Source organism: Trichoplusia ni, chromosome 3, assembly GCF_003590095.1.
Source record: "Trichoplusia ni isolate ovarian cell line Hi5 chromosome 3, tn1, whole genome shotgun sequence".
Taxonomy (NCBI): Eukaryota; Metazoa; Arthropoda; class Insecta; order Lepidoptera; family Noctuidae; genus Trichoplusia; species Trichoplusia ni.
The window spans coordinates 14422675-14446442 of NC_039480.1; the positions used below are offsets into that span (position 1 = coordinate 14422675).

Consider the following 23768-nt stretch of genomic DNA (forward strand, 5'->3'; position numbering starts at 1 on the left):
TCTATCTTCATAAAGCCAAATAAATAAAAAAGGAATTTAAAATTTGATGAATTGTTTTTCAGTTTATATTGGACATTTCATGAGTACGTACCTAAATAAATGTTAGAGTGTTCATTCTCTAGAGGATCGTATTTCAGGAAAGGCTAATATTACAGTAATCCGTCTATTATGAAATTTGAAATTTGACTATTTCAATGCTTTATTAATATTTTATTTAAAGTTTTTTTCACATAAAAAATAACAAACCCCTCAAAGACTCTTTTTTATGATTTCTTTGATAACTTTCTTTCTTATTGCTAATATTAAATTTGGAAAGGTAAACATTTAGAACCACGTTTATCATTTGTTTTTGTTTCTGCCGTTTGTAAGATTGAATGGGTGAATTGTAAGACTTTAGGCTTATGCTACTTTATACGATTACTTTTAATATGGCTGTCATAATAAATGGTGTGTTTTTATTAACAAAGGTAATTCCTTCTCTTGTCGTGTGATGTCGTTGTGGCCTTGTGGTTCCATGCAGGACGTGCATATTCAATCCCATCGCAGGTGTATTAGAATGTTACTTTTTTAAAATTACCTGAACATCGGAGTCGGAAAACATCGTAAGGAAAAATTCATTCCAAATATTGGAGAATATTGGATATTTGGGCTTAGTTTCTTTTTCTTATTGTATGGCGTGTGAAGGACAAATTTGACGAAAATAATAACATTAATACCATCCTGTAAATATCCCGCAGCTGGTAAAAGCCTCCTTTTAAATTGTGAAAAAAACCAGTCGCAAGTAATTTGACGAGATAAACTTCTAATTCAGTTTCCTATTTAATGAAAACTACCTAATAATACACTTTTCAAAAAGAGCTTAAACAATGAATAGGATTTATCAAGGTCGGAATTACAAAAGACCGATCGTGCATTGTGCACGCCATTCAAAGGCGCCTTTCCTGTTTTGGGACACGACTTAAATTGAATTTAGAAAAAATATGCCCTCGTACGTTCCTATTAACCTCTGTCATCTACCCAAGTACGTCCTCTGGATAAGGAACTAAGTCCGTTGATTACAAACGAAAGACCATTTGTTAAATTTTCTACTATATTTAGAGTAGTATTTATCCCAGTCTACGCAAGAAAATAAATATAATATTGAAAACAATAATACAAAAACAGAAGTGAATCGGCCTAGACGTTATTCGATTGCATTAGAAAACTAAAAAAAAACTTCTAAAGTGCGGGATTGACATTTCTGTTTGACAAGTTTCTTTGACTTGACAGTTCAATAGATTTGGCGCGATTATATCTGCGCTAGCACTCTGAGAAATGTTACAAGCCTGAATTCGAATTATGTCTAAGATTAAAAATAAATAAATAAGAAAATAATTTATTTTTCAATAAGCAATAAAACCAGATTCTTATTTCAAAAATACAGGTGCAAAAAAGCAAGCAAACAAAACAGAATCATATTATGAATATTTACGTAATTTAATTAACATAAAAAGTTTCGTTCAATTGAATTCGAGCTTCATTCGGAATACATCCTACCTATTATTGCCAACAATAGGTGTTTAATAAACAATACAATGGGAGTTAGACATCCATTTTGTTGTGTAGTGTTATTTCGTTTATTTTGTTCATAAATTTTGATAAAAGGCCATTGAAATGGAGCGGCAGAGCGACGGGAGCACCGAAAACTGTTGGGTTTCTACTGAATGAATGTTTTCGTGATATTTATGGATTTGATTTGCTTTTAATGTTGCCGTTGTATTGTAAATTTGGAACTAAGAGCATATTTAAGGTTAGATTGAGTACGCTTGAGTTCTGCTGCTATTTTACCCGAAAATTATGAATACATTTTGTGAATACTGAGCCAAACAGTAGGATAGTATAATTTGGATGACTTTTCTGATGAGTTGTTAGAATAATTTATTAAGATGAAGATATTATTTACCATCTACAATTATGGAAATGAGCCGTTGAGAAAGTGTAGTTAAGGAATTGATGAAAACAGACGAAAGTAGCGGCCACCTATAAAATAACATTAATATTTAAACACAATACGTAGCCTTTGACTGCACTGATAGCCTAGTAATAAAAGTCACCACGCCAAACCCACTGAGTATGATGTGTCGCGGGTTTGACCTCCTTGTAGGTGACACTTGCAAGTTCCACGAATGTATCCTTTTCTGTATCCGAGTCCTGCAAATGACTTGAGTGTTTGTATACCCCCACGTGTCACAATATACAATTCCTCCTTGGAATTTGAGTTGCTTTTTTAAATGAAGAAAAAAAATTATACGTATCATTCAATGTACTTACACCTAAAATACACGTATTTTAATGACGATCTAAATGAGTAATATTCCCTGTGAACAAGTAAACGTTTCATAATTATGCCCACATTAGCATTCCTTGTATCTCAGTGGCATTTCAGTAAAATCAGATGCACAGTCCCAGGCGGAAGCGTCGCTTTGCGCCATTTAGGTCGGCAAGCATATCTACAGCTAGTAGACTGTGTGTTTGATACAAGCAATGATTCAACATAATCCTAATTAAATCTGAAATGTAACGTAAAGAGTATTTTTTGTTCTATTTGAAAGAATATAATACTTAATTGAAAACAAGAACAAAAGGAAAAGTGAAAAAATTACTTGATATTTTTTTTAAGCGATTTCTCGAAATATAAATTGACTCCAAACTCGGCCTTATATTTAATGGGCCTTTCGTTTTATAAATATAGAGCTTAGAATGTATTAAACGCAAAAGTCCAATCTAAGTGTTTAAACAGATCCCTCCCTCCCTTTTAAAAACCTCATGAAAATAAACAACGTTCTCCGAAAAAAAAATATTTTGAATTGGATATTGTACATAATAATTCATTCATCAGTCATTTTCCTAAAACTGAAATTCAACATTTAGTATAATTTTCAATATTTTTATGTAGTTTAATTGTGTTTAGTTAATTTACCCGCACTGAATGTTAGTTGATTCCCGAAAAATGAAATGTAATCTCATAGTACATGTGCGTCCCATTTACAACATTACCGCACGTGCATGCGTAAATCCTCACTGAATACACCTTGAGGAAAAGTCCTGATTATTTTATATGAATGAGCTCAATCTATTTTCATAAAATAACACCATGAAGAGGATAATGGTATCGTCAGTTCATAAAAAGCAGGAGGAAATAGATCTCAATGCTATAGGCAAAATTTCTCATTCGTCATTGTATGTTCTATATTACAGGCATCAAAAACTCCGGTTAAAAAAGTCTTTATTCTAAATCTGTCTCTGTAATACGTTAAAAATGTAACACTACAGTTATAAAACAATAAATTGTAATGAATTTTATCGCCAATAACATTTTATTGCTATAATTTTGCTGTCGGTGTTAAAAATTTAGCACTTCTACTTGAAAGCTTGGTACTCTGTTGAAGCACTAAGCCTCGAATTATTTCATGAATCTTAATGTTCGTCAGTTTGTTCATGAAACAATTTATTGAAGGCTTTTATAAGTTAATAGGTATTTTCGGTATAAAAGGCATTTTCAGGGTTTCGTATGCAAAGGGTGAAAACGGAAACCTATTACTGATTCTCCTCTCTCCACCCATTTACGGTCACATCCATCCGTTTGTAGCTAGGCTGTGTCTCATAAACTGTGATATGCAGAGAAATGAAATTTTCACAGATTATTTAATTTCGCTGCCTCTGTAACAAAATACTGAAATGCAAGCGACGGTTGTTGCAGTCATAAATAAGTGTTGTTTCTGGTAATGACAAATTGGTGTCGGTCAATTGATTAGATTTTCTTTAATGTGGGAGATTCTAATCTCTAAATATGTGGGAGATTTATGAGATGTGTTGTACGAGAGGAATATGAAAGGAAATGACCTTAGAGTTTTCGATTCTTTGAACTTTCTTTATGAATCAAGTGTCAGTGGCAAGTAAGCAGTGGCAAGTTGCATCAGTTGTGGAAGCTAGTGCCACTACAGGCAGGGTGAATCGCCATCTACTATCTACAATGGAACTCTTCTCGCTTTAAACGATCGCAGTACATATACAGGTACCTACATATATTCAAATTACACCCAAGTTCCTCGATCCTATATCAAATGAATGATAATCTTAAAATATCATAAATTAAATCCTTCCTGTGGCCACTTCGCCTGGGAGAGTGTGGTTGCGGTCTCAAACTAAAGTTAGTATTAATATGTAAGGCGAGACCCGCCACGAAACAACTTTGTTTTACAGTACGACATTACTCCTTTAGAAATTAATTTATACACCTTTTAGTTAATTGAAATGTTTCCTTCAAGTTATTTTGGTTTTATTCAATATTTATTTAGCAAACAAAAACACACACGGCTTTGTATAAAAACTAAAAAGTCCTACTTGACAAAAAATATACGGAATCAAACGACAGAATTTTACATAAAATAAAAAAATAAAATGAATCTACAAAATTACTTTTAATAAATCGACCCGAATCGTACTCCTCCTTTGGTTAGAATAAATAATAATAAATAAATCCTGGGACAACTCACACACGGTTATCTGATCCCAAGCTAAGCAGAGCTTGTGTTATGGTAACCGGACAACTGATAAACTTACTTATATATTTCTAAATACATACATATTATAGATAAATTACACCCAGACACCAGAACAAATGATCATGCTCATCACACAACAGTTGTCCTGGGCGGGAATCGAACCCACGACCTCCGGTATAGCAGTCAGGGTCACTAACCACTAGACCAACAGGCCCGTAAATAGAATAGTCAAAAACAAAACGATGTTTAATTGAAACAATTTTTTTTCTACTGCTTAGTTCTTAAAGTTAATCAGTTAAACCCACAGACAGCCCTGCCACCTTTGTGTTTCTAAAAATCATTACTTCAATATCTGTAATCAACAAACTTCATCCTTAACCGAAACCAGTATCTCACATACAAAACATAGTCTGAACTAACAAGTTCATACCCGTTATACCAAGTTATACGGTAACATGGCTTCCATAATTATTTCCGAGCCGTTTACTCGATGCATTAAAACAGCGGTGGCATGTTAATTGCCAGTGACATTACTATATTTTGTAGGGTTATAACTTTGAGGCCTAATTACTGCCACTATTCACTCCTAATTTGTTTTGAAGCCGTACTGCTGCTGTGACCAAGGGGTAAAAACGAAGCAATATTGCGAAGGATCCTGTGTCTCTCCATCTATCAGTTCTTTATTTGGTTTAGGTTTAAAAAAGACTCCTACATTAAGAAATGTCATCCTTGTGTCACAGGTGGCACATTCAATTCACATGCACAAAGACATTCAGACTCAGGACAAGCATTCGTGGAACTCACAAAAACTTATCCGCTGTTCGAACCCGCGACATTTCGCACCAGAGGGTTGAGCGTGGTGACCTCAATCATCGGCTATCCTTGCAGTCAGTTATGCCGTCCGTCTATCTATCTCCGACGTTCTGCCCGTTTGACGGTCTGTCTCTTACCAGGCTCACATGAATAGTAATAGCTAGACAGACAAAAATTTCATACATGATGGAAGTGTTTTGTTGCCTCTAGAAAGAAAAAATGGGGCTGAGCAACGACCCTAGATGTGATGGATGACTTGCTATCTGCAAATTTGTTTTTCTTCAGCGTTTTTGTTCAGATCCCGCAGTGATGCTAGTTGGATTCGTATTTCACAGATTTTTAGAATGTAGTGTTGGGGGAAACCTACGTAAAGGTGAAAAGTTGATTACAATTTAAACTATGTTCATATAACTGTTATTGTTGATGAAAAGTTGTTGTTGTTTCTTGAAGTTCATGTCAGAAATAAAATAAATGTCAAAGAACTTCGTGGAAGTATAACAAATGTAAAATCAAATCAAAAGTATACTTCAAATTAGTTCCTTATAAGACGAATAGCTGTTTATTAACAGTCACCTTTCTTGCTAACCTTCAAGTATCAAAAGCAGAATTCTGTTAGACACTTGCTTACTTATTAGCATCTTTATAACAAAGACGTAGAGTCTACTTTCGCAAGACGTGCCTCGACTCAGACTGTCCACTGTACTAAATGGTGTTACGTAATATGATCCTTCATTAAAACTAAACCAGGCCAGACCGTAATCTATTTTTAAATTTAAAAGCAAGCAAGCTTTTTTAAATAATTATTTTAATTACACCGCTCGTATAACAAGACCTGAATGGTACAAACTGTTAAGGGCGGGCCGAAGTTGAACATGAAAGATTCTGTACATAAATCATGCATTTTTTTATTCTTTTTATTATTTATTACTTCTCTTCGTATAAGAATTTGCCATCTAATTCCAACATTGTACTTACCTTCGTGTTCGGTCCTATCCTTCCTCAGTAGGTTCTATCTCCTAGTATCCATGGTTCTATAATGTTAGTTTTATTTAAGCAAAACAAAAACATCCGTTGGTGAAAGATTTTTTTTAGAATTCAATAAAATATTTTTCATCTACGGACCCCTGAAAACAGTAACTTCAGTTTGCGGTTCGGTTGTGAAACGGTATAACTTGGAATATACTGATTCAGCATTACGCGACGTTGAAAGTCGTATTAAATGCGAAAGGTTTTTTACAATTGAATCCATCGATAACTCGAGCTCGTTCACATGACTACTCTTAGAGTTTCTCATTTTGCATATTCATTTCATATTTCGACGATTTCGTTTTAATGCTTGTTTTTTGTAAAAGTTTTCTCTAAATTTTGGCTTAAATTTATGTTTCGTTTTCTTTTGCGCTTTTTGTACATGTATGTATTAAATAAGTATTTAACGAAGTCATTGGTGAATCGCCTTGCCAAAATTTTACTTTTTAGGTTTTTGTAACTATAGGGTAAAAACTCTATATGTATAGCCAAGGCTCCACTGTCTATCCGTCCATCCCTGCGTCAGTCACCAGGCTATAAACAAGGCTTCATAAACAAGACAGCTAAACAGTTGCAATTTTGACGGATGACGTATTTGGGTTGCCGCCATAGTAACAAAATACCTTACTGAAAATAAAAATCTAGTTTAATCCATGAGAATTTGGATACACGGCAGTGTGTTAAGCCAAGTTCAAGAGAAAGGAACTAACGATACTGCAGAAGTGCAGGTATTATATTATACAAACAGTTCAGAACAACTTGACCTCTACGAAACTCATTCCACATGTTTAGACTAAGGTGTAGTTGTGGAGTTAGGCCTTATCTGTAATAGTTTGGGCGTGTAGTTAAAAGCTTAGTAGGTACCTACCTATATGACGACTTTTTGACAATGTCAGACACAATATGATCTTGATCTGAAATCATTTTAAATTAAAATGATTTTGGTTTTTGCATATCGATTTAAAGATGGAAATTTTCAATCAATAAATGCTCAAACCTTTCTTATATTGGAGAATTCCTGTGTCCAGCAGAACGACATCTATTGGATTTTTATACCAACTTTCGTGAGAAAGATTATTAATTAATGGTGTTCACTAACGCGTAATCATTGGGATTACCTGACTAGTTTCGGACCCAACCACAGACTGGATATCTTAGTCATAAGCTGAGGCGGCGGTGTCATTTAATATTCTAAAGGTTTTTTTTTCAGCTAGTAAATCATCAAATGACACTCCCGCTTTGACTGAGAGAAAAAAGATAATTTCAATTTATTTCTACAAAACATCTGTTACTAAGAGAGTAATGCAAAGCCCTGCTATATGACCTAGCTTCTACAATATGATATAGTTACATTTGATCGGTTAAGCTGATCAATACACACGACATGACATTAATGATATGCCGGGTTAATTCACAACTAATGCCAAATGATCTGACTAATATTTGCTATCGAGATAAAGGGATCATTTGATACTGCGGCGGATTTCTCTGTGTGGGTACTATAGTATGGTTTAGGAACTGTTTGAAACTAGTTCTATGTCACATTTTCTTCTGCCGATAGCTATTTTTGTCTGTAAGATTTTGTTCTGAATTTCGATTTGTCAAAATATACAATACTTTCAACGTTGAACATTCTTGTCGTAGTACTTTTATGAAGGCAGGCGTTTAAATGCTTCTACGGAACTACTAAATGTATGTGAAATATTCACCTATTTAAAATAAAATATAGACGATTAAAATAATGAATTCCAATGTACAAGTTACGAACACAAAATCTTTAAATGAAATAATATATTTGTAACACAATGACATTTCGACGAAACTTTAGTTTCAAACCACCCCACACCTTAATCGCAACTAGATTATGCAATCGCTGGCCTGTGATAGGGAATAAATGACACGGATGTGTGCCGAACTGATCGGCCAAGCGCACCGTGATAGCGGGCGTTTAGCTAGTCGATGCCTGTTAATCGGGGTCAGGACTCTGAAGCTCGTTAGATAATTATTAATGAAGTAGTGATGCCCTAGGGCGCGTCGTAGTCGATGTTAATCTTTGATTAATCGGGAGCCTGGTTGCACCGTGATTTAATAGTGATCGAGCTTCGAGTGACGGTGACTAAAGCGTAGGAGACTATGAGTACTGTTCACGGCTTATAATTGTTTTGAACTTTGATCGTATTTTGTTTTATCAGCTCTTGTGTAATTGAACAGATATACGGATTTTTTTTATATCCTATTAAAAATTTTCATATTTATGATTGTGATATATGTGATATGTGATTTATGAACGTGAATTAAACGATATATTATAACGTTTAAGTCACGTTTATTTATCGGGATTGCCCGACTAGTTTTGGTCCTAACGGTTTTTTTTGTCTTAGTAAGGTCCGAAATTAGTCGTGCAATTCCGATAAATAAATATGCGTGAGTAGACATTTGCGTCGTTTGAGCTAAATATATATAGGGATTTTGTAAACCTAAAATTACAACACATTTAGGTACATGATTCACTATTAATACACAATTTAACATTTTATAAGCTAAAACATTGTAGATATCTATAGTAAATTATGATATTATAATATATATTTAGTATATTACTTCTTTAAGGAAGTATTCTAACGTAGTTGTGAATACTATATTCTGAAGAAATTGAAGTAAAGAATCACCGAATAATATATTTACAAGATATTGTCATATTATAGAGTAATAGTAGAGAGTAAGTACTTATATACTCAAAAATAATATTACGATTAAAGAATTTAGAGACAAAATACTTGAAAATATTTTTTCCATAAAATTTATAAAGAAAAAATGATAAACATTCAAATAGATGTAATCATAAATATTAAATATAATCAACTTCTACTATAAATATTAATGTACACAAAATATTTAAAGAGGCTTGGCAATGATATTGAATAAATTTTCAGAAATAAATAAATAGTTCGAATATTTTGATACGTAAAATTATTAGTCAGTAATTTACTTCAAAGAATTCTAATCGTCTAAGATTGCCAGCAAAATATAATGGTATTGTTGAAGGTATTTCTTTTGTTTCGTTCTTTAATTATTTCATATCATTTTGACTATGCGTGCATGTGATAGTTAAAAATACGGTAATAGTGACACACAAGTTTTCATAGTACGTTATACCAATGTACAGGGGGCAGCCTATGGAACCATGCGCACAGACGAGTTAAATTTGAAACATTTTTTCCTTTGTAAACATATCTAAAAGGCTGACAGAATGTCAAATAACTTGATGAACTTGATTTGATTTATGAAGTCAAAGATGGCTAATCAGTTTTATATTTCGGCGAATCTGTCGAACATACATAGTTTGCGCTGAGACTTACTCCATAGAACTGATTTTTAAACCTATCAGCTCTTGATGTAAACCTTGCCTAACAAGTATTTTTATTATTTGTTTATTTTTCCCTCATTTTAGTTTTACTCAGTCGAAATTCATATATGATTTCACTTTTATTATAAAGAATAAGTGATGTAAATAAACTATTTTTAAGAATGTGCCTCCACTTAGGACCCCAGGAAACAAGGTTCAGCTTATTTTGGGACTACTTTCATATCGAAGTGGTAATTTGATTGCTCTTTTTTATTTTTCTTTTAGCTTTGCTTATTTTTGCTTTACCATCTAAGAGAAATGATTCAAGAACTTCCACCACTCCAAGATACAAGCTGGCTCAGCTTAGTCACAGTAAAGACTATGTCAGTAATATAAACTCAGATCAAAAAAAAAAAAAAATATTTATTTTTGTTGTTATAAGGTACTTGTAAATATATCTTCAACATCCATGTTTTCAGATCAAGCGACAAAAGTTGTTTACCAAATGGTCCTTGGAGTACGGTAAAACTTTTGAGAAACACGGATTTGCTTTTAAATAGTTTCCTGATACGAATACATTGTATTGGGAAACCACTATGATATCAACAAAGACAAAATAGCAACAAACCGCAAAGTTTCTAAATATTTATTAAATTACATTGATTTAGGTAAACGTGTTTGCCCACTTATTTACTTTATGTTTTGTTGTGAAGTTTCAAAGTTCTAGTCCAAAAGTCTATTTTTAGCAGCCGACGAAAAAATATTTGTGTAACAAGTATGACCGCTATATGAGTGCTCTGTGAGTATCTGTCTGTCGCACCGTAGCACTTAAAAGAGTGAACCGTTTTGGATTCGATTCATCATCTCGACTCAAGCGTCTACGCCTCTTATGCCAAGAGAACGCATCTAACGATGTCGGAATTGGATTAGTCATTACTAATGTTTAACAAACGTGACGAATCACATGACGCTGCTCTATGCTCTGTAGTTCGATGACCACTACTTTTTTTGCCGGATTGGAAACTATGAAATAATTCCTCCCGCTTGCGTAAGTTTGTATGCCAAGGTCACACTAATCTTTTGGGCACCAGCACTATTCAGCAAAGTCCCGTGTTTTCTGACGTCATTTTGAGGCACACGAACACGAATTTGCACTACGGCATGGCCTGATCCTGGTCAGGTGAGTTACCCATCACTCACATTTCGCGCCTAAGTGACACTTCCTCTACTGCATTTGTTCGCGATAGGCCCAAAAGTATTGAAGCAAGTGACTCATATTTCTCTGTTACTAACTGACTTCAGCCATAAAATGATTATCTCATTGTTTAAGAAGTTTATGACATGAACGTGTTTTATTTTTGTCTTGTTAATTTATTTCAAGGTCAACGCAATTTATAGTTGTTGAATGAAGTGTTGGCATGAAGTATTTGAAAATATTTCTTTATCCTTACGTATAACATGACATTATATAGAAATTGTAATACGAAGTACATAAGAGTAATATAAAATATAATTTTCTACTAAAGCATGTAGAATGGTCTGAATTATGTAACGATAAATTAAAATACAGGGCGGTATTTTGCATCCCATAACAAGGAATAATTTCGACTTTAATACAATGTAATATGAGAAAGTGTTCTATAATTGGACTATTTACTACCATACAATTACTACTACTACTCTACACTACCTACTATTTTAGAGTACACTCTAGGAGATCATATACATTTAAACAAAATGTCGCAAGAATTCAACCGACCGTCATACATTCACTTGTAGATGACCCTTCCGAAATCGATTATTACTCGAGTCTTCGATACATTCCTAAGTTTATATCACTGGCAACAAAAATCGTAGAGCGACAAACAATGTAGAGCCTTAAAGCTTATCTCTTGGGAGCAACATAAACACCTTTTATACGTATTATCTGTCCGACTATTGTTTCGCCCTATTTCCCCTATGACGTCATGTGTGAAAAGCTGTTTTGTCTATTTTGTTTCCAATATTTGTGAGAGTTTCGTGATGTTTTTGTTTTTGAAATGCAAAACAACGTTTTAAGGCTTAAGCTTAGCTTAGCTTAAGCTTAAGCTTAACGATTAAGTTTTGTTTTTAATTAACATCGACATTTTAGGGTATGTTTCGTCTTCATTTTAGGGTATGATTATGAGGAGGTCCCTCATCATTAGCAACTTTTAACTTAAAAGATATAAATAACTTCTGCTTATAGAAATCACTTTCTAGAAAGAGACTATTCACAAAGATTTCACATGCCCAAAATACCCAGCCTCACATTCATTGATCTCACAAATATTTGTCCAACGCGGGGATCGAACTTGTATCAAGTCATGATCAGTAGGTTTGGTGTAGTGATCGTATCCATGTCGTCCAAAGTCAATTTTCAAGGTTATTATTCGGATGGTTATTTATTGAAACATGTCAATACATTTTGACTTAAAGATTTTCCCTTGAAAGTCCAGCTAAGTATCTGACAGTAAAGATAAAAATGGCTTTAATTGTCTAGCTTGCTAAAAAAGAATGAAAAAAAAACTCAGCATCGTCGCAGAGACTATTAATATCTTTATTTCATACCAGTTCATTAATGCTGACAGGATTTTAATTTAATTCTAGTGGACGTGTTGTCACGATAACCTTGTGACGTCAAAATGTCATCTCAATTAAGATTGCGATGGCCGGCGCTGCATGTACTGACGTCATCAGTTTCAAATGTTTCAAGTTGTTGTTGTATATCGCTACAACTATTTCCTCTTTAAAATTGATTGTTGCTCTTCATTTTGAATTTTCTTTTTAGATTTTGTTATGGGAATGGTAAAGTTGAGAATATAAATTCTTTATGCTTTTTTTGTATTTTCTGATAGGTCCGGAATAGTTTAGATACGTAAAAAGAGGTAAAGAGCCTTGTCAATATAAAACCAATTTCTTTAAGAATAAATTATGTGTATTTGCCGGCGTGAATGCTATTTTTCACTATAGTCTATTAGTACGAAAACCGGGAGACCGACTCGAACTTGATCAGTTTTTATTTATGAAACGAAATGAAATGAAAAATTGTATTATTAAAAGAGTTTCATTGATTTTTAGATGCATGATTGTAGCTTATAAATAAATACGGTTACATTACGGACTTACCATAATTTCCACGTTAAGAGTTGATACCTATTTCATCTTATTACTTCTTAAAATAATTGTTATGAAGCAATTTGAGTTGCGAAAGTAATTTGTAAAAGCTTATTGCTCTTGTTTAGATAGTGAAAATTTATTCGATAATTATATTTTAGAGGAAGATACCGTGAAACGACTTGCTCTTGTGTCCATTAACAAATAGAATTAACGATTCTTGTGAATATTCTCGCTGTTAAATACTAGCTTTTCTCGATAAAATTGCAGTAGGCATGGCGAGAGCAAACAAAAATGGACTTTCTTGGAACTGCTTCTCTTGCTGTATAGAAGGTTATCGTATTATTGGTTTTTCAAACCATCTATCAAGTTCGTTCTAAGATAGGATATTTTATATTATCATATTTTACCTTGACCGCCTGTGTCAAGAAAAGAAATTGTTCATTAATTAAATTGATCTGAAATTGGTCCCAGTTTTTTCTGTTAATATAGAAATGTTTTTAACGCCTCAGAGTCTTATTTAATAAAAGGTCACAAATTTTGGCCCTCTCCACCCCGAAAACAGTCAACCCATGTTAACGGTATCCTGATCTGAAACTAGTCGGGCGATCTTTTTATAAGCGCGTGAGTTAAATGTTTTCAAATAAACAATTATACTAGAGCCTCAGTAGTAGATCCGTTTTTAGCTTTTAGGCAAGGAACCCTAAAAAAGAAGAATAAGTACCCTAGTAAGAATCCAAACCCTCTCTCATGTTGAAGGAAGTACATGAGAACTTTCCAAAAAAGGAACCTCCTTGTTGGAGTTTCCAGTTGCTTGATAAGGGTATTCAGATGTACAATGTACAGATTACAGGAAAGGGCTTCCGCGGTCCCTTTTGTTGGTATGTCACATTAATAGACTCACCCGTTTCTGTATAATGGAGAGGAAATAAAAACGTTTTAACTTCTTTTTGTTATTTTGTCTTATTCATTCATTGGCTTTGACTTTGACTTGACCTGTTGTGAATTAATGGGTTTACAGTTTTGAAGAATCATTAATTTTGTAAATATATTTTTGTTCCTATCTCTTCTTTTTAAATACTTTGATAGTCAACTGATTAATCAATTTATGTATTGTTTTCTTCTTCAATTATTATATAACATCAGTGCAATTAAACTATAGAAGTATAGAATACTTTTTTGTGTAAACTGTAGAGTTTTAAGAGTATTTACATAATGTATATTATTTTCATGTTCCGACTTTTGAACCATTAGTAGCTTAGACAATGATCTGTGTTTGAGATGCTACATGTTGCAATAGATCGACATTAACCCACCCATTATGGTAACGAGGTACATACATCCATACAACCTGATATATATATGTAGCCGAACGCGCAGTTACCTGCCTAATTGACTGGCATTTGATCTAATATTTATTATTGCAACAACTTTATGCTTTAGATCAAGAGATGAAAAACGGAATATGTAATTATGACCAAAAAGTCCGAAACACAGAAAAAATATATTAAAAAAGGTTTTATTTCTAGCGTGACTTTTACAGCCAGATTCGAAAGATTGCCCAATAAAATGACGCTAATGACAGTAGTGTATTCCATTTTCAAACTACAAAAAAAGAAAAAACAACGACATGACTTATTTCCTCGACTAGTCTCTACACAATTGAAATCATGATTAGATAGAATTTAATAGACAAAAAGATGTTAAGATAAGCATTGTCAAAAGGGCATCGGGCTTAATTTCCCAAAGGAACAACCGAAAGTAGTTTTGAATAGTCCTTTTGGTGAATCCCTTTCTTTTACTAGAATTCTTTGAACGTTTTCGAAGCGTACTGTATTTCTTTTCATTAACTTAGTTTCAGTAGATTTTGTTATCGTAAGAGTTTTTTGATTGTTTGGTACTTTTAGTGTTTAAGTAATTCCGTTGTTTTATTGGGCTTATAGGTTATTTTTGTTCATGTTAAATACTCTTGGTGAACTTTCATTTTCTCGTAACCGAACGATAAAAGCGGAAACTAAGGTAACTACCGTTGTCTGTCCGTTCCTCTATCACCAGAATAATTATCATAACGGCCGTGATGGTTTTACAGTTTTCCTAAATATTTTGTATAGCCGCTTTTAAAACAAATAATAAAAATTGATATTAAGCACGTAAGTTGAAACGGTCATTTAATGGGTAACATATTTCTTCGACAAATTTGTTTTCAATTTTGAGTCTAACTCTCACTTTTTCATAGGTTTATTACTTGTGAAAAGTGGGTACAATTATGTTTTTTCTTAATTATGATATTGAATGGTCAGATAGGTATGTAAACTTTGGAAAAAGAAAAATCCTACGTCAAATAGCAAACGGTTGAATTAATTTCTTCAGTAAAATTAATGACGCTCATCTCGGATTCTTAGGACTCAGGTTCCAACAAAAAATACGAAATGTATTCGTTTAATAATGAAATATGGTACAGAAAATAATACATATCTATTTTAATTTAAATTTCAAAAGTTTTAATCTGTCTAAAAAAATAATTGAAGCAAAAGCTAAGTCGACACCTAAGTCAAACTTATAATAAATTCTAAAAAAGTTGTTAATTTGACACCTTTCACCTTTTTATTTCTACAAAAAAAGTTTGAATGAAAATGTCCAATTTTCATTGTTAATTATGATTTAGTAGGTGTTGAAGTTTTTCGAGTAGGATTGTGAACATCTTAGGCTTAAACTACAAGTTTCTCCGTTAAAGTTTCAAGAATGTTCAGAATTCGCAAGTCGGGACCAGACAGTCTAAACTCTGTTATATGAAACATTTTTTTAAGTTTATGTTTGTTACGTACACCGAATATATTTTTAAGGACACACAAAGATTAGCTCTACATAAACTGGTCCCACAAATCCATTTCATACATACCCACACCTAAACAAACACCAAAACCATTGTTTAAAACCCAACTGAAAATTTTGTCGTCTTTAAACAATTATAGACCTTATTAGTATGCGCAAAATGCTCAATTACATATAAGATTTTAGTGTGCTAGAACCGTTTATGAACCGTTTTTTTTTCTCAAAAAAATTAGCAGTCAAAGCGATTTAGGCTCGCTACACTGAGATTCTTTTTAAACTCACCAATAAATTTATTTCCGTAACGGTCATTGTTTAACCTGCCTCGGTCTTCATTTTAAAACATAACAGCACTAGAAATGTCTCATCCTTAAAAAAATAAACTGTCTAGCTATCACCTAGCCAGGTATCGGATAGACGGAAAGGCACCAGAGCCTGAGCAATAGGGTTCCATTTTCACCCTTCAACAAAAACTATTGTCGTTAAAGACATAAAAAAAATTAAATCACGTAATAAAATTTCAAAAAGCTTAAAACTCAATCTCCTTAAAGAAACAGCCAAAGACTACATGATATAAAGTCTTCCGATAGTATCGGATTTTCTCTGCATAAAGTACGAAGATCGTCGATATTAGTGTACTTGTCACTTGGCGTATAAACCGGCGGGAGCTACATTGCTGTTCGACACACGATTAAATACCTCTGGGTACTATGTTAGGAACCAAGGAATGCGGAACGCTGGTACTCAATATTTATCCTCATACGACGAATTAAATTTAACACGAATGGCCAGAGTGATAGCGTTTGTTTTGGACTAATGGACTTGCAATGTTGTTTTTTATGGCTTGGATATCTTTATGCCAGTGTGTCATTTATTTTATTTAAGATTTTTCACTATATTGATTAGTTTGTAACCTTTTTGGTACATGATATTTTGACAAGCCTCACCAGTCTCTTTGCCTGTTATCAAATTGTAAGATAAGTTAAAACTAAGCTGTTTTTTTACATGCTTATGAAGATTTCGTAAAACGTTATGATACGGTATGAAATGGAGGTAATCTCATCCCAGAACAGAAAGTTTGATATATTAAATGATTCTTTTCTTTTGAAAAAACACTAGAACCATTTCAATTTTTAGCTTGAGATTTGGTTGTACTTTGATTCCACGGAAAGAAATCAAGCTATATATTAAAGCTGTTCATATTTCCACAAAAAAAAATTAAAACAGAAAAAAATCATTTAGAATTACAAAGTATACCTGCCTTCCCTCAATTATTTTCTAAAATGGCTTTATTTTTACTGATATAACTCTTATAACAGATTATTTGTTTTGTTAATATTTACTAAATTCCTTTTTAAATTAAAGAAGCCCATTTCGTTAGTATATACGTATAGGTGCAGGAGTCACAGCTGTATTAAAATTTCGAATATCTATGCAAATTTTTGCATTTGTTTCTTTAGCGCCGCTGTTTCGGGCTTTCATTAATTCGACCGCGAATTTAAATTTGGCCTTGTTGTTTTTTTTTCCTGAAAATTTTGCTATTGTACCTACCTACTTTAATACAGATTTTTTTATTCGTGATTCGTTTTTAAAAAATCGATTTGTATTTGACAGTTACCTACATGAGAAGTGAGGGCAAAGTTTTCGTCTAACTTTGATAAATAAAGATTTTTATGCTGGCAGCTTTATTATGGAGTCGAAAAATTCCATTTATGAAAACTTTTTAAAACAAGTTTTGTTCTTTATCTCTGTCCCCATTTTACGGTGTTTTGACAGTTGTAGGTCACCGTAGGTGTGTGGCCATTATTTTTACGTCTAGTTTAACGGCTTATAACAAACACGCGAGTTTCATATTCATACATAATATAGTAACTAAACCTAATTAAACGTCGACCTACTTGCGTACACGATAGTAAAAATTAAGGGGATATTTATCATCATTCCCTGAAGGAGTGGGTTCAGCACTACGTGTTGCCAGAAGTTATACATTAAACAGCTTTTATAGTGTACCTATTAGTTAATATATTCTGAGCCTTAAAAATGTCAATCAATTCTATAGCAACTTCACATCGAAATATAGTCTGTAGGTTCACAAATAAACTGTTTGATGTATGTGTGCAATTTAGTGACGTCTATTATCAGCGAATGTATGAAAATTCATTGTGACATCTAACACAGTGAACTCTTTTGACACTTAAATACATATTTGCAAAGCCTACAAGCTACAATATAATGCTATGTATACACTAGACTAGTAATATACACTCGACTGTACAAAAGAGACGAGTTCATTACACAGTGCCGTTGAATTACGAGTACATCACTGCAAAGATTTCTTTAATTAAAATTCCTTTCTTCTCATTAGCCTTTCTACTTTATTATTGAGCTTTAAGCGTAAATACAGGTGTCTAAAACAATTTCAGGAAATTCTCGTAAATACCTATATTTTGTATTGATATACTACTTTTTCCAGTTATTGGTTTTTTACATAGACCGGTAAAACAATCAAAGCGCTACCTGCATACATCCAGAAAAACAATATTTGTCAATAAAAAGAAATAAAATACATGGATCTAGTCGTGAAAAGATTTTATGATGTTTTGCCTGTTTAGTTATTAGGGTAACAATAGTGGACTGCGTGACCCTAACAACCGTTGATTAATCTCTTGCTGTCTTAAACTTTAACTGTGTAGCTATGACGGTTCATGAGAATGGCAACGGACGGATGGACAGACGGACAGCAGACTGCTGAACTTCAATATTAGAGTTCCGTTTTCAAGCTTTGGATACGGGAACTCTAAAAAGTCTTTTATTCAGACATGTGAGTCGGTGTGGTCCGTGAGACATAAATCCAAGTTTCACACATTCAATGTCTGCACCCAATTGTCCCGAAATCCTGAAATATGGCCGTGAATAGTCATCCATTTACACGCCTGGTATTATTCTTTAGCGTGACGACACGGAGGACACTGGATTAACTGGTGTTTGTATAGTCTTGGCTGCAAAACACCCACCCACCACCATCCAGGGAAGTACCAACATGATTCTTCAATAACAAATCGGTATTTTTTTTAGATACAACGGAAGTGGTGGGAACAATTATAGGTTTTATTAAATTAGAATTTCATCGTTTTGCAACTGTGCAATACGCATCACATGTGGTGATCTAAGCTCGTTCTTTTTATATGAAAATCTCATAAGCCGACAGGGGAACAATTGCTCTACCGGAGCAGCGGGATTGTTCGAAAAGGTTACCGTGGCCCCGGTACACGAAGGGCAAAGGAAGAAACACGGGTTTTTGTCAGTAGGAGTCTGACACTTCTTCATATCAACCAGAAACGTAAAGAGTCATTCAATGATTTCACATCCGAAAGAAAATAAGAAAGGGGAACAATTGCTGGCGGATAATATTCTTTCCATAGTAACTATCATCCAAGTTACAAAACAATAATACGTAATAACATCGCGGTTTTTTCATAACAGTTATCAACTTTACTATAGTTTCCTTTAGACGATTGGCGCGTACATAACAGGCAACTCGTAAGGTGAAGTGAGAAAACTTTAACTGTCACTACAAACTTTTCTAAGCAATCTGAACAATACTGAACATGTCATTAGTGTATGTTGTGACGTCATCGTTACAGCCTTGTTTACGAAATCTTTGATTACCGCGCGTAATGGCAACGTTTCCTCTTCGCTGAATTGTGTTACATTTTTGTTCGAATTAGAGGAAGTTTCCTGTTCAAAATATTGTTCTGAGAATTCATTTCGAACAATATGATGGCCTAAGTTTATTGTAATGTAGTTTTGGATGTTGTTTTTTTAATTTACTATTATATTCTTTGGTTTTGCAAGAAATGGAAAATGAAGGTGCTTTTGAGCTTATATTCTTTTATTTCTGTGCAAGGTTTTTGACTAAACGGCTGAGAGATATAATTTGTTCTTTATATTTTCATTTGATTTGCATTTTATAACATTTTATTTTGTAGAAGAAATAATATATTTTGGTCGTTGTATGTATGTTATTTATTTTGAATAAGTACTATTGTTCTAAATAATTCTTTCAATAAAACATGTTTTAGAAAAACACAATTCAATGAATATTGTATTTTTTTGTTTAACGAAACTATCAAGCAGAAGAATTACTTTTACGAATTTTATTTATTTGTGCAGTTATGATGTAAGATTTTTTTTTATATCCTTTTTCTAAAAACATGTTTAAGTAATCCATCATAGTCCCAAAAAAATATAGGTTTGGTCAAATACCGTATTTGACCAAATCTAATAAAAAGAAATAATTCAGTCGGTAAGACAGATTTCCAAAAAATAATGAATAGATATAGTTCAGGTTACCATATCATAATTAAAAAATCAAAATCAGAAAATCAAAAAATGTATCCAATATTGTTTTGAAATCTATCTGAAGAATGTTTTCGTCAAATATTTTTTTCATCAGATTTGCCAGCTGAACGACTAACCATCGAATCAAAACATAGCACACACAGAACTATACTTCAAAATTCTACCCAATCTACCAATCATACCAAATGGTACCAGCAGTCATTCAATAAACTAGGTTCTTGTATTCGTGTACGTTTGTACGTAAATATACGCAATTTATATTGTATTGTCTTGCGATATGATTGAGTAAACACCTGCGACGAGTGAGGTTCCCAAAATATGAGCATTATCTTATAAAAGCCAAATATGAAAGGAGTTTTCATTTGTTAGTGTGCTTATTTGTTTAGGTACTGAAAGGAAAGAAAAAATATAGTAATTTTGCTTTGGACTAATTTTATTTTGGACGTAAACTTTCTTGGTGAGTCATCACAAAAAAACCAAGGCTAAAAAAAGATATAAGTGTATATATTGACTGTTTCGTTACATGTAGGTACATCGTCACGTCACGTGGTATGAACATTGTAAGGAAACCTGGATTCCAAATATCAGATTCTGAAATCCCCAATCGCAGTGAGTTAGCGTGGCGACCGATGCTCAACCCTTCCTCATAGGACAAGAGACCTGTGCTGCTAGCAGTGGGACGAATATAGGCTGGCAAAAAAAACAAGAAAACAAATGAGTTTGTTTAAAAAATACACCCAGTTTTTATACCTTATTTTAAGCACAAATGAAGTATAGGGTATTTTCATTTCGTATTATTATTATTCCAGACACAATACACCTTTACAAATTGTAATAGGATATTTTCGTCAAAAAGATAACCAGTATTTCTGAAGGATTGTGTTTTATATTTTGGACTTTGTGATTGTTATTTTTCTAGCAAACAATAATAGTTGTTATCTAGATTAGCTGGTCTTATCAGCTTTAAAACTTACCGAAAATAATCTATTATAGCTTACCAATTGTAACGAAGCATAAACAGTAACTATATACCTAACTATTTAAGTTTTCGTCCAACAATAAGATTCAATTTAACCCAAAAAAGAGTTTTGTTGAAATTTTGACGTGTCTCTCAGTTTGAGGCATCATAGCTCCCGAACAGATTGAGAGATTTTTATTGCGTTTGTTTTATATTAAAGGCGAATTGTATGCGAGTATTCTTATAAAATGTATCATAAAAATCGGCTTAGCCATTAAAAAATTGTGGATTTTGAAATATTCAACTGTGAAGTGTTTTTAATTTTTAACTATATCTCGTCATTGACTTTTATTCATTTTGTTTCAGCTCTTCTTCTTGATACTCTCAAGGTGATACAACGAACTGTTTGCAATGACGAGACTGTATCTTTGGCGTGTCCCAGAGGCACAACTATCAGCATTCAAGTGGCTCAGTATGGGAAGGCAGGGGAAGAGAGTGGGTGCCCAGCGCTGCGCAACCAAGAAACAGAAGAAAGTCGACGCTGTAAACGACCGAATGCTATGCAGGTTAGTTGACTTTGATGTAATATAGACTTTATTGAAACATAACTAAGGGTTAGAATTACGTATCTAACTTTGTAAATAAACGTAAAATATATAAACCGGAACACGTACGTATAGGTTTCGCAAATAAGCTGCGGTGTTTATTTACTACATACTTACTTATGACATGTAAGTTAATCAATTTAATTTATAAACAATTTAATTATACATCACCCAACCATCATCATCATCATCATCATCATTCCCCTGCCCTTATCCCAATTATTTTATTTTGGGTCGGCGCAACATGTCATCTTCTTCCATACCTTCCTATCGGCCGTCATCTCACAAGAAACACTCTTTACAGCCATATCGTCTTTCACACAATCCATCCATCGTTTCTTTGGTCGTCCTCTTCCCCTTATATCCATCCACATCCATGCTTAACGCCTTCCTTACCACATGATTTTCATTCCTCCGCATAACATGCCCATACCATGACAGCCGGTTACCACGTAGTTTCTCTGTAACCGGTGCCACTTTCAAACTTCCACTTATATACTCATTTCTTACTATATCCGCTCTCGTAACACCACACATTCCTCTTAACATTCTCATCTCTGCTGCATGCAATTGTCTTTCATTCATCCCTTTTGTCGCCCAGCACTCTGATCCATACAAGACAGCAGGTCTGACCATGGTCTTATAGATCTTCCCCTTAAATTTAAGGGGAATGTGGGGGTCACAAATCGTTCCCCAACCACCTCAAATAAAAACCCGTAAATTTTTTCACCCATTTTTAATCCATAGTGATAAGCCATATCTATTTTCTAACCTAATTAAGCAAAGACCAATCAACTGAATCTCAATTTACTAATTACGTAAAAGTTTTCACATAAACGTAAGCTTTGAATAAGCTCATAGACTTCTACTTTCAGAGCTTTCATTGGTTTGGCAATAGCACATAACTGGCTAGTGCAAGCGGAATCCTAATTACCTAATGTATGGTGTCAGCTTGCAAGCGAACGACGCCGATGAACAATCGTATTCTAGGCTGAGTTATGAGAGAATCCTGCATGGTGCCTTCGAAGGAAATTTTCGTTGCAAGAATTCGATGCTGTACCAGAAGGGTGAATCGGAAACCTAGTACTATAGTCTGCCATGATGACCAGAAAGCTGATTTTTATAGATGAAGTTTTTCTGTTGCTGTTGTAGCAATCAATAATTAATCCCTAATTATCAAAATATGGGAGGTCAAGCAAATAGTGATACAGTTATAAAGTTTATGGGTGATCAATATATTTTTGGTTTGGAACCCTAAGTGAGTAGCGAGTCCGACCTGCCTTGACCGTTTTTTTAATACACAGCTTAAGGACTCTCTATACAATGCTTGTATAAATTTTAAATATCCATAATATCTCACTCGCATATTGCCTGTTTTATTCTGATTCGTTATAACAACAACAAAAAGTACCTATATCCTTTTTCCAAGACGAGTTTTCCAGAAATACAAGAAGTACTTTCCTTGTAGACATCGAACGCTGGTATCAATGGCTCTCGATTAGAGTGAGCCTTTAGTCAGTATCATGTTTCCAATGGCTCAGTTTAGCAAATATTCTTTTGATATCTTTGTGATTCGTTCTGGACTATAAACCTATAGTCCTAACGAATATAGAGATAAAAATATTTTAAATTATATGTTTTGCCAAAAGTGTATTAATCTTTATTTTAAAAAATAAAGGCAATATAATCGTAGGCTTAATAAACCCAAACGTAAGACGAAGCATAAAACAAAAAGTTCCTTAAAAAAAATTTGCCAACGGTCGATTCATGAAACCTTATTTGCAAAGGTGCTGAAATTGCGGATGTCTACAGACTATAACAAGCACTTAACATCAGGTGGGCCAAAGGCCCGTTTGTCATCCTTTGACATAAAAAAAGAAAAATGACTTTAATAGGAAACATTAGATCCTCTTTTGCACTTAAAGCGATATTTTTCTTCAAGGCACTTCTTAAAGTTGGTGATGTATGTTGCTTTCACTTTTTGGGAAAGAAAGTGATATACTCTCTGAATATTCATGTTATGATGTTAAACTATACTTGCAATGTTTTTAGAACCTTTACTCATTATCATCAAGATTACAACTATTACTGCAAATTAAAATTATTAACATCTAGATTTAAATCTCAAATTGTAGACCACAACTTTTTTT

The 23768-nt window shown here is 33.5% G+C and overlaps 1 protein-coding gene across 2 annotated transcripts in view; it reads left to right on the forward strand.

Moving 5' to 3' along the window:
• Positions 1–23768, forward strand: part of LOC113492060 (protein eva-1 homolog C-like) — a 48442-nt gene that overhangs the window by 12165 nt on the left and 12509 nt on the right. For both annotated transcript variants that reach the window (XM_026869344.1, XM_026869345.1), the window contains exon 2: positions 21380–21579. In XM_026869344.1, coding sequence (XP_026725145.1) covers positions 21380–21579 — 200 coding nt within the window. The remainder of the gene's footprint in view (positions 1–21379; positions 21580–23768) is intronic.